This window comes from Pteropus medius, unplaced genomic scaffold (assembly GCF_902729225.1).
Source record: "Pteropus medius unplaced genomic scaffold, Ma_sr-lr_union100, whole genome shotgun sequence".
In the NCBI taxonomy this organism is placed as follows: domain Eukaryota; kingdom Metazoa; phylum Chordata; class Mammalia; order Chiroptera; family Pteropodidae; genus Pteropus; species Pteropus medius.
Genome location: NW_024349803.1, coordinates 22,658,302 through 22,673,505, shown reverse-complemented (window position 1 = coordinate 22,673,505; position 15,204 = coordinate 22,658,302). Strand labels below are relative to the sequence as shown.

The 15,204-nt window shown below is 59.2% G+C and overlaps 1 protein-coding gene across 9 annotated transcripts in view; it reads left to right on the top strand.

The window, feature by feature from the left end:
- ITPR1 (inositol 1,4,5-trisphosphate receptor type 1) overlaps positions 1-15,204 on the top strand; it is a 292,239-nt gene that overhangs the window by 230,877 nt on the left and 46,158 nt on the right. For all 9 annotated transcript variants that reach the window (XM_039837946.1, XM_039837937.1, XM_039837945.1 and 6 more), the window contains 6 exons: positions 2,254-2,454; positions 3,922-4,032; positions 5,792-5,887; positions 7,940-8,062; positions 9,108-9,212; positions 11,917-12,109. In XM_039837946.1, coding sequence (XP_039693880.1) covers positions 2,254-2,454; positions 3,922-4,032; positions 5,792-5,887; positions 7,940-8,062; positions 9,108-9,212; positions 11,917-12,109 — 829 coding nt within the window. The remainder of the gene's footprint in view (positions 1-2,253; positions 2,455-3,921; positions 4,033-5,791; positions 5,888-7,939; positions 8,063-9,107; positions 9,213-11,916; positions 12,110-15,204) is intronic.

The following is a 15,204-nucleotide window of genomic DNA, read 5'->3' as shown; positions in this document are numbered from 1 at the left end:
CCCAGGAGGGCGTCTCAGTGGAGCCGATGTCCGCCGAGGTCGGTCCAGCAGACCCGAGAAAGGCTGCCTTGACCGGAGCCCAACGTGCTCGTGGCGCAGCCCCAGCTCTGGTCTCGGGACCGGCCCTGCCTCCCCTCCCCCCGCGGACTCCCATCCTCACCAGCACCCCCGGCCTCTGCCATGGAGCCAGACCTGGCTGTCCGTGCCCAGGCTCGCCGCGTCTCGTTCGAAGTCGTCACGGTTTGGCTCCTCATCCCTTCACGGGACTCGCCTCTGAACCGACGCCCGAGAACCCAGGGGCTGCAGCGCCTTAACGGCCCCTCCAAAACTCTTCTCGACTCCACGGAGGCAGGCGGGCTTCCTGCAGGAAGGGACCTGAGACCCCACTCTGAAGGAGGAGGATTAATCGGTGGGGACGGGGAGAGAGTGACGGGCAGAGGGAAGCCCTGGAGGCAGGAGGATGCAGCCCGGTGAAGACAGGAAGAGGTTTATTGCTCCCGGGCAGAGCAGGCCATGGCGGGAGTGGTGACAGCTGAGCAGAGAGGCCCATGGTGGGAACGCTGACAGGGCCGTTTGAGAGACAAATGGGCCGTGACAGCCGTGCTGTGAACATCAGCCGTGGACGGCCAGGCCCTCGCCTGCCCTCTTCTTGAATATTCTCTGACCCCACGCTGCATGGCGAGGGGCTCAGCCAGACCCCCAGACAGGAAGCTTTTTCCCTGAGGAGCTGGAGCAAGGAGTGGCTGTGGAACCCTCCGCTGGCCTCCTGTGGCCTTACGGAAGCCCACGCGGTCCCAGATCTGCTGTCAGGAAGGCTGGGGCTGAGGTTGGTGGGGGGAGGGCGAGGCGGTTAGTGTGACGCTGTGTCGAGCATCAGATTTGGTTGCCACCTTTTAATATGTGTGTTTACAAATATTTCAATTGTATTCAAAGAATACGTGAATATAGTTTCACTATAAAGACTCAAATGAAAATAAGTAGTTACAAAGAACTGCCCTGCTCCCCATCCTTCCCAGAGAGAGCCATCGTCGGTGTGGGCTGCATCTTTCCATCGTTTTCTTAGGTATTTGGAAGGGAGCATTGAACAACTATTCATCTTTGCCTTTTTTTTTCTTTTTTTTTTTTTAGCTTAACAGTATATCTTAGATCGGGGTCCCCAACCTGTTTGGCAACAGGGACCGGTGCCCCTCTGAGCATCTAATGCCTGACGATCTGAGGTGGAGCTGAGGCGGTCCATAGCCTGGGGTTTGGGGACCCCTGTCTAATTTATAATAAGCAATGTTGCTACATTGTGATTCACTTAACTGTTTTCTAATTGATGGGTATTTAGGTTGTTTCCAGTTCTTCACTGTTCCAGGCAGTGTTGGGGTGAACATCCAGCACTTTGTGACAAGTCGATATTTCATAGAAGTGTAATTATCGGGTCAGAGGTTACATCCATTTTATCTTTTGATTCTATCTTATCGTAGTACCAATTTTCAACAGTAAACACGTGCGACTTTTGTAACTACGTGCAAGAGAACATTCGTAGTTAACTTTTGCTTCTTTTTAAGAAGAGATTAATGGAGTCTGACAACAATCTCCTCTTCGTCCAAACGGTCTGCCTTGTAAGGTGGCTGAGTGTGGCTTGCTCTGTTTAGTCGAGGAAGTACCGGCCCTGGCTTCTCTTGTTAACCTCACGCGTTTCCCCGGAGAATGCACACTCGGGCACGTGCTCAGAGCACACACGCTCGCTTCCTCTTACCCCTTCCTTTCACAGTGGAGGTGGCCACACAGGACAGCCCAGGTTCCCGCGATGGCGCTGGGCTCCAGCCAGCCTGCGACGCCTTCTGTTGTGCTGAACCATCCCCGGACTAGGCTCTGGGCATTCAGCATGCAGACCGTGCCGTCTTTCCAAAAACACCGCTGCCTCTGGAAACGTCAGATGCCTCCGAGCTTAGCACCTGGTGGGAGGCAGGAGAGAAATGGGAACTCGAAAAGGCTACCGGAGTCCCGAGCGGGTTGTCAGGGAAGAGCCCCCACCTCCAGGGCAGCCCACGTAAAAGTGCCCCAGAGAGCCAGCCAGGGCTGGTGGCCACTGCCATAGAACACGGCGTGGCTGAGCCTCCCGCTCCGCCCAGTGCTGCCTCCCTCTGCATAACCGCCGGTCGGTCGGGGCGCCCACCAGTCAGACACTGTCGACACAGTAGGGTGACTGACCCTCTCCCTCTTGTCTCTGAATCGCTCCCCCGACCCGGGGACCCCCAATTGCAGAACTTCCTCCGTTGCCAAAATAACAAGACCAACTACAACCTGGTGTGCGAGACGCTGCAGTTCCTGGACTGCATCTGCGGCAGCACCACCGGCGGCCTCGGCCTTCTCGGGCTCTACATCAACGAGAAGAACGTAGCCCTCATCAACCAGACCCTGGAAAGCCTGACCGAGTACTGTCAGGGACCTTGCCATGAGAACCAGGTAATTCCGTTTGTATTCGAGGGGCGAGGGGCGGGTGGGGAAGTTTGTCATTTCGGAAGGGTCGTTGCCAAGGACACGTTCAGAAGTCACGTAGCACCTGCCTGCTGCCTAGGCCATCAGTATACCTGGAGCCTACCTTCCAGGAAGATGCCCTGGTGCTCTTTTGAGCTTCAGGAGTTTACCTGGTCGCAGGTGTTGGCGCTGTCCTCACTCGGCTCGGCTTGGTTTGGTTTGAACGTCTGACTCTGACTCGACTGGGGTAGAGGTTAAAGCTGGGGTTATATTAAGACCGGAAGACTGGGCTCTATTTTAAATGCTAAGAAAGACTCAAAAAGTAGCTACTTAAGGCAAGAAGTTTAAACCCAGCTAGAGAGAGAAACCTCGCTACACATGACACGGCTCGAAAGTCCTGTGAGAAAATGCACGGTCCAGATCTTAACAGCACAGACATGCGGAGAAGAGAAAGGCCCGTTAGCTTCCACCTCGGCCTCTCGGGAGGCATATTTTTTGAGCGGATCCCAGTGTCTCCTTGGGTCGAGTCATTGCTTCTGCAGGGTATCCTGCAGACGCCGTGAGTTTTCACGTTAGTGCTTGGATGAGTACGATTTGTCACTCAAATTATAGCTGTATCCTGGCCAGAGAGGGTAGGCCAGTGCTTGCCAGGGCCAAGGAAGGTGGGGCGTGCCAGGTTCCCCGGGGGACGAGGCCAGAGGAAGAGTGGCTTAGGAAAAACCTGATCTCAGTTGACCGTGACTCCGAGGCTAGCATCTGGTTAAATCTGCTTTTTACCCCAGTTCCCTGATGAGACCGAGGGTGTATATAATCTGATTGCAAATGAAAAGGAACCAAGAAATTACAACAGGCTCATGGGAAAAGGCTTTTATCTGACGTCTGAGTGAATTAACTTATAACCTCGGGTTTGCTTTTCTGCCAAACAGAGGTCCGTGAAAAGGAACATGCCAGACTAGGGCCCCCACAAACGGGGATCTTATCGGGGCAGGGGAGGGGAGGGGAGGGTTCGTTTTTATACGTGTGAATTAAACAGGACCCGGGCTCTCCAGGCGTCAGCTTTCAGTGAAAGTGCGCAGTGTGAAGCAGAGTGACGCAGAGGGAGCGGAACGCGCCTTGGAAGGGCGGAACGGGGCTCGGGACCCAGGGTCAGCCACACGCCGTGTTTCCCCTCACGAGCGTGCGCCACGGGCCCCGCCCCGCTGGAGGAGACGCAACCGATTACAGTGACGGGGACTTTCCTGCTGCTCACTGCTCATTCTGAAACTAGAGATTTTCATCTGTCTTTAATTTTTTTACCACTTTCTCACGGAAAATTCGCAGCTCAGCCCTAGAGGCATTTCTGGGAGTGGCAAGCATTGCGTTGCAATGGCCATGAAGCCTGTCGCCCTCTGAGGCCCGATTTACGACCAGTGCTTGTGCGTGTGTGTGTGTGTGTGTGTGTGTGTGTCTCCTCAGAACTGCATCGCCACCCACGAGTCCAATGGCATTGACATCATCACTGCCCTGATCCTTAACGACATCAATCCTTTGGGAAAGAAGAGGATGGACCTTGTATTGGAACTGAAGGCAAGTGGGAGTGGGAAGCACAAGGCAGTGGCACTCGGAGACAGTCACTCGTGTGTTTCGCCTCCGCACGTGACACGGTCAGTGCTGTGAAACTCGGTATTAGAGGCGGTTCTTTTCGACGACGTCGAAAGTTCTGACTGAAACGCAAAACTTCAGTCTTTTCCTCCCAAAGAAGGGTCTGGTGACCGGAGAGCAGCTAATTAGCTCCGGGGTCACAGCGGCCGAGCACTCGTCACTCGCGGCTAGGGGACTAATGAGAGCAGGACCTGAGCACTAAAAGCCTCGATTCTGAAAGGCACAGGCTGGGGCCCAGGGGATGCACCCCCCGCACCCCTTCCCATGGTCTCCGGTTGTCCCCCCTTTGAGGAAAAAGGGCCAGTCGAATAACAGTGCCACTGAACCTATGTGGGGCCGAAAACTGCTATTTTTACATGATCAGAGAAGACCTGTTTCTGTTCTGCTGTCGCTGTATCAGAAGGTGGCTCCTCGGTGGCAGTGGCCCTGTGCCTCCTGGCCTCCGACCAGTTTTTTTGAACCGCGACGGAAGGCCAGCATGGAAGCACCCCCGACTTGACGCCTGCCTGTTATTCCATAGCAGCTTCAGGGAGCGTGAGCGTGAGGGCTCCAGGTGCCTCGGCCGCCGCATCTGCAGGCCGGCCCCTTGGACGTTTGAGAAGCCGGTCATACCCTTCCTGATAAAAGCCTGGCTTCTTAAGTATACCCAAACACACGAACAAGCCCTCACCCTGTTTAGGGGTTCCCGAGATTCTCCAGGAGTTCAAAAATTCAGTTCTGGGCCTCGGACTTGCCGCCCAGCCTGGCGTCTAAAGCGTATTTCGAAACGTGTTAGCCTCACTGAGCACATTTCGTTTTGAACCGTCCCCAGGTCGGGGCCTGTTGAGATCTGTTCTCTCTCTCGCTCCTGCACAGTGAGCACTTTATCACTGTCCCAGAAGAGCCTAGAACTAAAGGGTTTCACCAAAAAGCGGGTCTGTGCTTATTGCATGAACAGCAGTGTGGGAAAGCAGGGTCAGCAGGAGGCGTGAACAGGAGCCCAGGGGAACGGCACAGCTTCACTCTGCCCTTAGTGTTGAGAACGGAGAGTCCACAGAGAGGGTCGATTTGGGTGCGCGGTGCCCTGTGCTCGGGGAGGAAGGAAGTGTCGCCCTGTCCCCAGAGCAGCAGCCCCCCCACCCCCCCGCGGAGGAGCACACAGACCGTCCCGGGCCCCAGGCCTAGCGCAAGGTCAGGCCGGGACGTGCAGGTGTGGACCCACGACGTCGTGCCGGAGAATCGCGGCCTGGCCCCCAGCGCGCCCCTGCGGGGCACTCCAGTCGACTGGTGTCACTTGTCCTCGTGACGTGAGGGCTCGGGGGGCTGATGGCAGCACTGAAGACAGTGGGGGGTGACCTGCCCGCCTGCCGTCTGCGCCTGCGGGGCTGAGTCAGAGCCAGCACCCGCAGGCGGCAGGAGTCCAGGTGGCAGGTCCTCCCTGACCACCATCACCGCAGGTGTCCCCGCAGCACCCCGTCGAAGTTCCCCATCTCCGAATAGTAGGGAGACACTGTGCGCAGGCAAACGTTTGCCTCGGAGGCCCCGATCCTGCTCCGCAGACCTGCCCTGGGGTCCGAGTTGGCCCCTTGTCCGGCTGCAGGTGGCTTGTGGCGTGCCTGGCCCGGGGCTGCCCCAGGGGCTGAAATGCGTTCCAGCCGCCACTCCACGCAGCTCTCTGTCCCCTCCTCCCTTCTCCCCCCATTAGAATAACGCCTCCAAGCTGCTGCTGGCCATCATGGAGAGCAGGCACGACAGCGAGAACGCGGAGAGGATTCTGTATAACATGAGGCCGAAGGAGCTGGTGAGTGGGGGGCCGGCCCCCCGCCGCGGCGCCGGGAGGGCGGGGGGGACTCCGCCTCTCGCTTCCCGAGTTTTCTCACCGATGCCCCAGACCAGCACTGTGACAGGGACGTGGGATCCAGGCCCCTGACCAGCTGGGTGGGGAGTGCAGTGCTCCTCGGGGGGAGGCCTCCGCCCCCTCCCTCCACGACCAGGTGCGGACTTGTCCCTGGCCTTCCTCCGTCCTGGGACACGGCACGGGATGGAGCCCGCAGGCTGAGCCAAGGGCCCTCCCTGGCTCTGCCCTTTGGCCAGGTCGCCTTGGGCTGGTGCTTGACCTCTCTGAACCGCAGCGCCCTCACCCCTAAAAGGAAGCCGCGGTGTCACCCGGTGCAGTGGCTGTGCTGGGGTCACAGTCCTCGGCAGGCCCAGCCACCCGCTCGCCGTCCACCCTTCGCACACCGCGGCCTCCCTGCCTCCTCGTCCGCGGCGGCCCCGCTCTCCGTGTCTGTCCGAGCCACAGAAGTCACTTCTTCTCTTGGTGCCAATAGTTTGGGCAGCAGAGGACTGTTTGGGGGTGCTGACGTTTTGTGGTTTTTTTTTTTTTTGAGAAAACACACTCTTGTTTATGTTGGGGGGGTGATGTTCACAATGGGCCGTGCCTCCCGGGCGGGGTGTTGGCACCGCAGCCGGTGACACCAGCAGCAACCAGACAGCGGAGCGAGCTGAGGACAGAGCTCCCGATTTGGACTTTTTCCCACGCAGATAAACTGTAACTGACAGACCTAAATGAGGGCACTAAAACTCCTCTGCCGCCTGCGACCTAAGGTGCACTCGTGGCCCGGCCGAAGTCCCTTTGTGTGTTCTTTTAAACGAAGTTAACAGCGAGCTCACTCTTTGATCTCAGAGGTCAGGGCTGAGTCGTAGCCCGTGATGCAAGTCATCCCGAGCTTACGTAACCGCTTATGTAAGGGTGGGGGGGGCGGGGGCAGGCTAGGGCTTGTCACGCTTCAGTAGGGACGAGTGACTTCACCTTCGCAGAGACCCCATTCCAGCTCCCGTGAATCAAAGACGTGCCCCTGTCTCGGAGGGGAGCCGTCGGCACCCAGGGCCGTGGGTGCCACCACCGCCTGGGCTGCCCCGTCGTGGGTGGGTGACACCACTCCCGGCTCCTGGAGAAGAGTCAGAGGCTTTCTGGAACAAACCCGGTTCTAAGACTCGGCGGAGCAGGGACGCTGTAATGCCCAGAACGTGTGTGCACACGCGTGCGTGTATGTGTGCGTGTGCGTGCTCCACGTCCTATGCAACTCGTCTGTTCAGTCTGGTGCTAGAGAGAATGGCCAGGAAATCAATCACGTGCAGAGCGGGGCCATGAGACATGCCTGAGACATGCCCCCTGCCCCTCCGAGTGTGTTTCCTCGTTCGCAGTAAATGGGAATTTGGACACCTCATGAAACATTCATAAGCTTGGAATATTCTGAAAGAATGTTAAAATGCTCAGCCCAGAGCTTGGCCCGTGATAAGTGCTAGGTAGATGTTACCTGTTAGTGGGGCCGTTTTCACGTTCAGTAGGCTGTAGGGGTTCAGGGAAAATTTGGAGTCGGAGAAAATAGTTTCCCCAGCCAGCTCCCAAAGGCAAACGGATTTCTTATTCGTCTTTCCTGAAATGGCAAAGGTCGGGGCCAGGGGAGCTGGCGGGCGGGTGGTGTAGAGACAGGAAAAGCTTGGCCTCCAGCCTTCGCTGATTTGCGTCACGTTTTATTGTCCGGGGCACTTTCGTTGCCACTGTTCCCTTCTAAAGGAGAAGGGCATGAAGCAGCCCCCGAATGCCTCGGGGGAGGCAGAGCACATGGGTCTCATGTGTCATGTCAGTGGAGGTCGATGGGGGTGACGCCTGTGGCCGTGTTGGGAAGGATTCTGAAGCCGTGTCCACACCTGACAGGAAGTCGCGTGCAGGGCCTGACGAGGGGGTCTGCCCCGGGGGCGGCGGGGCGGCGAGGCTGACGGCAGGCGAGCTGCGGGGCCCCGCGTGGGTCCCCGCGTGGGTCTCCCGTGACGCCCGCTCTTCCTGCAGGTGGAAGTGATCAAGAAAGCCTACATGCAGGGGGAGGTGGAGTTCGAGGACGGCGAGAGCGGCGAGGAGGGGGCTGCCTCCCCCAGGAACGTGGGGCACAACATCTACATATTAGCCCACCAGGTACGACGTCCCGGGGGCCGGTGCCAGGCTCTGAGCGGGAGGCGCCGTCCGCTTGCTCCTCCTCCGGCTCTCGCGAGGCTCGTTGGCGGGCATGATGACGGCGAGGCTCCCGGGTGCCGGGGGCAGCCCGCCCCGCCGTGCCAGGTGCCGGGACGCTTCCGCTTTCCCTCCCTGGCGGGGTCACGTCCCTGGAAATCCCCTCCTCCCGGTTCTGAAAGCTTTCACCCTGAGCGGCGGCACGTATGTGCTTGATGACTCTGTCTGGAGACTCGGGCTTTTCATAAATATTGATGAGTCTGTCTTAACCATCTGAAGAAATCGACCTTGGCTGCCTTGCCTGTCGCGTTTGGGAATCTGTGGATCCAACGTGTCATTATGACTTCTTTTTGTTTGCCTTTTGGGGGATGTGGTCATCCTTCCTCCCCTGGCACCCAAATGCCCTGTTTCGTAATTCTCTTCCCAAAGGGCTGGGCTTTCGAAGGCGCTTCCTGTTCGTGGAGGTCGCCGTGCCTTGGCTTGCGGTGCGTGTGGGCAGCCTGCCCAGCTGCCCCTCCGCTGCGGGCTTGTGTTTCCTGTCCCCTTCACCTCTCGGGGCCAGGGGTTAGATGTAAAGCGATGACCGTGCTGGGCCGGAGGTCGCTAGGCCCCGCGACAGCATGCCGGCGGAAGGAGAGACAGCCTCCCCCGTCGTGTCCCCCGTCCCTGGCATTTAGCCAGCGACAGGGTGCCAGAACCTTCCGGATGGAGGCTCCGGGGCTGTGCGGAACCCCGATTCCCTCCTGCCGGCTAAAGAAGTCGGGGAAAGTGGGGCCTCACGTGGGCATGCGCTTTCTGTGCTATCCTGCCGAGGTCCCAGAACAGCTGCTGAGCAACGCACACCTGGGCAGGAGTCTGCGGGCCGCCCGCCCTCGACCCCCCCTGCCCTTGATCCCACTGCCCTTGGCCCCGCCACCCTCGGCCCCGCCCGCCCTCGGCCCCGCTCCCGCTGCCCCCTCGTGCCCTGCCGGCGGGGGACGTCAGCCCTGTCCTCTGTTCTGTGTTCCAGCTGGCCCGGCACAATAAAGAGCTGCAGAGCATGCTGAAGCCCGGGGGCCAGGTGGACGGGGACGCAGCCCTGGGGTTCTACGCCAAGCACACGGCCCAGATAGAGGTACCGCGGCAAGCACCCCACGCATGGGTCCGTTTGGGGTGCCTGGGGGTGTTGTGAGCACCCCTGTATATCAGCTCCTGCACCAGCGGTGGCCAGGCCACTTGTTCCCGCCTACGACCTGGTGGGGAGGGGGGCCCCGAGCAAAGCCTCTCTGGGAGGCGGCGTTCGTTATGCGTCCTGACCAGGCCGTGCGGACCCGCAGACGGTGCTCTAAGAAATTCCAGCAGAGGGACCCGCGGTCGATTGTGGGACACCACGTGGAAGCGTGGGCCTCAGGGAAAATGAGAGACGAGAGGGGACAGCCTCTCGGAGGCGAGGCCTAACGGCGAGGGCGGGAGACACTGGGCGAGGGTGACGGAGGGCAGGCAGACCGGGAGGGAAGACAGGCGGCCCAGCTCCTCAGAGTCCTGGCCACCTCCCCCCGACAGGTCTGGACATCACCTGGGGGTGGCCCCTGGGACACTTCGTCACGGGGAAGTGATACGGCCAGGTCCGCGTTAAAAACACACACACTCCACAGGCCTTCCTAACCCTCGTGAGCTAAATGGGGTCGTCTCCATCGTGCAGATGGGGAAACTGAGGTAAGACGCAGGGAGGCCGTGCCCCTCGTCCAGTTATCAGTGGCGGGGCTGGGATTCAAATCCCGGCCTGGCTGACCCCAGGGCCCACGGGTACATGTCCGGTCACCTGCGCTGTCTCTGAGCATCGGAGAGAGCAGACTGTCTGCGGGCTCTGGGCCGGCAGGGGACACGGGCCTCGTTTGGCCGATGAGGAAGCGCACGCAGTCCGGGTCAGTGTTGGGACGAGGACTGCGAAGGACCACCGACTCCTCTGGGCCACGTGGAACATTCAGAGTGGAGGCTTTTTGAGAACAGATTCGTACCTGATGTCGCGAGTCTCTGGGATCCCTAGTAAAAGGTGTCACCTCACCGATTAGTTGACCCTGACGGTGTATGCGAGTAAATGCTCCTAACGTATTTGTTAATGACTAAATGCCTGAGGAGGGCCAGCTCCGCCCCGGAGCCCTTGCAGGACAGGCTGTAGGGGTCTGCAGTGTAGTGTGTCAGAGGAAAAAGGACTCGGACCCTATCATGAGCCCCTCAGTCACTGGGGAGCCGCCCGAGGCTTGGTGAGGCTAAGACGTGTGAACAGGGTCGCCGAGCCCGTTACAGGCGGGAGGACCGGAACGTGTTCTCCTGACTCCCGCCTGTCAGGGTGGTGAACGAGGTGTGGGTAGGTCTCAAATGAGAAAGAGATATGGCCAGGCATGGTGTCCCCAGCTCTCGCGCCCTGCCCTCGGCCAGCCACCCGTCTCTTCCAGTTTCCCAAGGGCGTTACCTGTGTAAAGCCACAGGCCGCTTTGTAACCACCGGGGTTCTCCCCGCAGACCCTAGGGCCTTGGCGCATCAGGCTGGGGAGCCTGGGGTCCGGGGCTCAGCTCTGGCCAGCCAGCCTCCTGTCTCCCGCTCCGTTACCTCCTGAGCCCAGATCGCAGCCCTTCGGCGGAAGGAGGGACCGTGCGAAGCTGGCAGGCTCTGCGGTCGGTCCCTGAGCCTGTGTGTACACGTGTCGCCCAGGGAGTCGGTTCGTGGGCAAGATCCGTACACCAACCCCCACACACGATTCGGTTCAGTGAGGTGGGCGTGGGGACCAGAGTCGGCGTGAGAGGGAAGCTTCCTGTAACTTGATCTCCCCTAGATTTGGGAACCACTGGTCTAAAGACCAAGTCTCCCAGAATTTATGGAGCCAGGGCTGCGGGAACCCGTCTCACCCCTGGGCGAGTTTCCCACGACAGCTTGACCTTGGTGCATCAGGGAGAGCGAGAACCAGATCTTCTTGTAGAGGGCGTTGGCCCAGGGCCTCCCCGGACTTCTCCAGGCTCTGGAAAGGAAGAACAGAGAGAGGCCGTGCCCCTCCGTACTGCACCCCGCACCCCTTTTGAAATCTCTAGCTCCCAGGACGGTGTCTTAGAATTTGAATAATCCTGACCAGGCTGCCTCCTCCTTGGGGACTGAGCCAGTCTGTGCGGCGTCCCCTCCCCTCTCCCCCGGGCCCGGCAAAGCGAGTTTGAGGAACAGTAGATGGTGTCCCAGCATTGGCTGGACGCTGACTCCCACACCGTGCATTTCAGATGCCGTGACAAGTACGAGGCAGGACGCCACCACGACTGGATAAACCAAGGTCTCTTTAAGGTTCCTACCTAGGAAAGGTGACCCAGTTTTGCTCTGAGAAAGGATCCTAGGTGTCTGTGCTGCCCAACACAGAAGCCGCTGGCCGTGGGTGGCTGCTTAAAATCAAGTGAAATAAAATTAAATGCTCAGTCCCACGGTCACACTAGCCACATGCACTGGTGGTCGCTGGCCTCATGGGACTGGCGGCCGTGCTTTTGGGCAGGACAGATGCCGTACAGAGCCATGCCATCATGATAGAAAGCGCTATGGGACAGACAGCCCCAGCCTGGAGCCACAGCCGAATGTGTGGGGGGGCGGGGGCGGGGGGAGCAGTTTACGCTGCGGTCAAGTTAGTCACAGTGCAGTTAATCGGCCTGAGGTGAGAAAAATACTATTGGAGATGTATGGAAACCATTTGATGTGAGGGGGTCTGCACGGTCAGCAGACGCGGGCTCAGGTCTGCACCATGTCGTACCCCGAGTTCAGGACCCTCGGCAGCGGGCTTCTGAGGCACCTGTTCGTTCTCCCCTCAGATCGTCAGACAGGACCGGACCATGGAGCAGATCGTGTTCCCCGTGCCCAGCATCTGCGAGTTCCTCACCAAGGAGTCGAAGCTGCGCATCTACTACACCACGGAGAGGGACGAGCAGGGCAGCAAGATCAACGACTTCTTCCTGCGCTCCGAGGACCTCTTCAACGAGATGAACTGGCAGAAGAAGCTGCGAGGTGTGTTGCCCGCACATGCGCGTGGGTGCGGCTGTGCGCCCCTCCCCCCAGACTGGGCGGAGCCGAGCCGGGGTGGCTCAGGCCCAGGAATGATGCCACCCATCCCAGACAGATGCCCCTGCGGCCGGCGAGTGGGCTCCAGCCCCAGGCACCCGCCCCGAGAGCTCCACGGAGCGCCTTTCAGAAGGCCCTCTGGTGTCTGAGGCCGGGCCCTGAGCTCACAGCAGGGTCACAGCTCCGGCCTGACCCCGGTCACCCCGTTTGCTCGCCTGCGGCACACCTGCTGGGGGGGCTGCTCTTCCTCCTCTGCGGGCAGCTCACCTTTTACGCTCCTTCACGCAAGGAACCGTCTGCCCACGAAGACGCGTCCTCGCTCACCACTGGGTCCCAGGGCAAAGCCCGGCGGGGCGGGCTGAAATCGCTCATCGCAGGCGCTTTTCGGGGCCGCCCCGGAGGGCTGCGCGGCTCCTGGTTGTCACCGACATTTTCACGTGACACTTCAGCGCTCAGGCACCAACTTCCGTGACCAACTCAGAAAGGCCTGTGCTTTATTTCTGTTAGGAGCTGGTGGTTTTTTCAAAGCCCTGGGTTCCAGCTGCAGTCGTGACCTTTGGGGCGCACTCTGAGGGGCGGGGCAGTGGGAGGGGGTGCCAGGTTGGAGGTCGGCTTCCGGGAGCTTCCGCCCTCTTCCTGCCAGGCACCAGTCCGAGCAGGAACAGACCGGCCTCTCTCACTGAGAGCCGCTCCTATCACCGCTCCCTCCTTCCCTCCCTGCACCCCGCGACTTGGCTGGCGGCAGAGCGGGCTGTGCAAGCAGGTTGCCAGAAGGCCCCGTTCCCAGCTCACCCCCACCCACGCTGCGTTTTTTTCTCGCTTCCAAAGGGCACCTCGTCGTCCAGCACTGTAAAACGTGGTCACCTGTCTTGCTGGGCCAAACTCGTCCCTCACCCAGCCCCGTGGCTCTGACAGGGGGCCTTAGCAGGACAGCATGCGCGCCGTCCTCGGAAGGCCCAGGGTAGAGTCTCCCCAGGGTCGCCGTGTCCTCGTGTCCTGCCGTGGACGTCCACACTGGGCTCTGAGGGAAGGAAAACACGCCCAGCCCGGTCCGTAGGCTCGCGTTTTCAGCTTCCACGTTACACAGAAGAGAACATCCTCTTAGTGGTCATTTTTACCCCCGGCTGGGCTGTTCTACGGCTCACCGTCCGGGGATGATCCCGAATTCGCGCTCCCAGGTGGTTTCTGGAGCTGTGATTTCGCCGTCAGCGTGGGGGTCCGCTGAGACCGGTCAGGTAGATGCATCTGCTCAGAATCGTGTCATCAAATACGTATGTCTACTCGTGTATACGTGTGGGACGTACGTCGTAAAGGTTCTCCGAGAAGCTTTTGAACTAACGGAAAGGTTTTCACCTTCTACGGCGGGCACGGTACCTCGTCCTCCTTCCTTCTGCCACATCAGGGTGTCGTCTGCAGCCCGGCAGAGAAGGGGGACCTCGGCCCCGTGAGGTGGGGATCTGAGTTTTAATCCACTCTGCCATCCACTGGTTCTGCGGCCCAGGCAGATGACTTAACCACTGCCAGCCCCTCACCTATAGAAGGGGGAGTCAAGACCACCTTTTGATTGATTGATTGATTGATTGATTGACTGATTGACTGATGGCAGAATGGCCACCTCATCATTCCAAGTTGTATTTCACAGTGTAGCTAGTATCCTATTTCATCTTTCCGTCTTTCAAAACCAGTTTGTGTTTCAGGAAACTTAAACAGAACTGTAGTTGTCAACGGAAAGATTTTAATTGGCTTCAAAGCTATCCGCTGGGAAGAGAAAAATCGAAAATAATAACTGAGTTAAACACGGTTTGCAGATTGAGGGAGGGGAGGGTGTACTCGTTAGAAGGACAACTAAAATGAAATACATTCTCCTCTACAGCTCATTTCTCTTCTAATGAATCCGCAGAACACATTTTTCTGGCTTATTCACAAGGCCGCTTTACCTTTTCCTGAAGGCGTCACAGAGAATCGTCTGTGCAGCCGGAGGCGGATGGACACCGAGCTCCGAGGCTAAGGCTGCTTAGCATTTTCTTCTGCGAGTATAAAAATGCTCAGTCCCCAGGCTTTCCAGAAGCCCTCTTCCGTGTTCCACTCACCCCCCACAGACGCACACGCACACGCATGCACACACGTGCACACCTTTCCGTGCATCCACGTCCTCCCAGGCCTCTGCGACATCTTCTCCGGGAGTCCCTTGCCCCAAGGAGGCGAAAAGTCCTGGCCAAGAAACCTAGAAGGCAGAGAAAGAGGAAGGCCAGGCAGAGTCGCGAACCCGACAGTTTCTCGGGGGCGGTTCTTGGGCGCAGGCATCGCACGCATCGGAATAGAGCCTGGGCATCCGCTGCTGTATATATGTGGAGTCCAGGTCACCGGCAAGGGCCCGTTCCTTTTAAAAACAAACAACAATCCGGGAAAACGATGCCCTGGCCTGCAGACATTTACACTGCCCGGCCTGGGCTCCTGGCGCTCCGTCCGTGCGCTGTGATGTAGCAGGTGTGTTGGTCCAGCCAACTTCTAAGCCCCTGGTAAGCAGAAACACGCTAGAGGGCAGAGCGGAGAAGTCAACGCTGTGTCAGCTCCCGTGCCTTCCCGTGAGACCTGCCGTCTGCTGGGGGCAGACCACGCGCCATGCTTGTAAGAGGCTGTCGTTTCCGTGGTCGGCTGGGAGCAGCCTGCGACCGGCCCTGATGCATTGTGGGAGCGTGAGCGTTAGGCTCCTGAGCAGAGATGAGATCTGAATGACAGCTAGAGGTTGAAAGCCGCCCGAGAGGCGGGCGCAGGGAAGGCTTGCCGTGCGTCTCCCAGCACGCAAACTAGGAAGCCTGCAGCAACGCACGTCTGTTATGCGGTGGTTCTGAGGCCACGTGTCGGCAGGTCTGCATGCCCCCCGCAGGAGGCTCCACCCCTTCCTCCCTCTGCAGGGCCAGCGGGGGCCCAGGGAGCCTTTCTCCTGCCACCCCACTCTGACCGTGACACTCCGAGGTCCCTTTTGCCACTTCAGGTAACAGGTTCGCAGTGTCCGGGGGTAGGAGGTGGAGGCGTTTGGG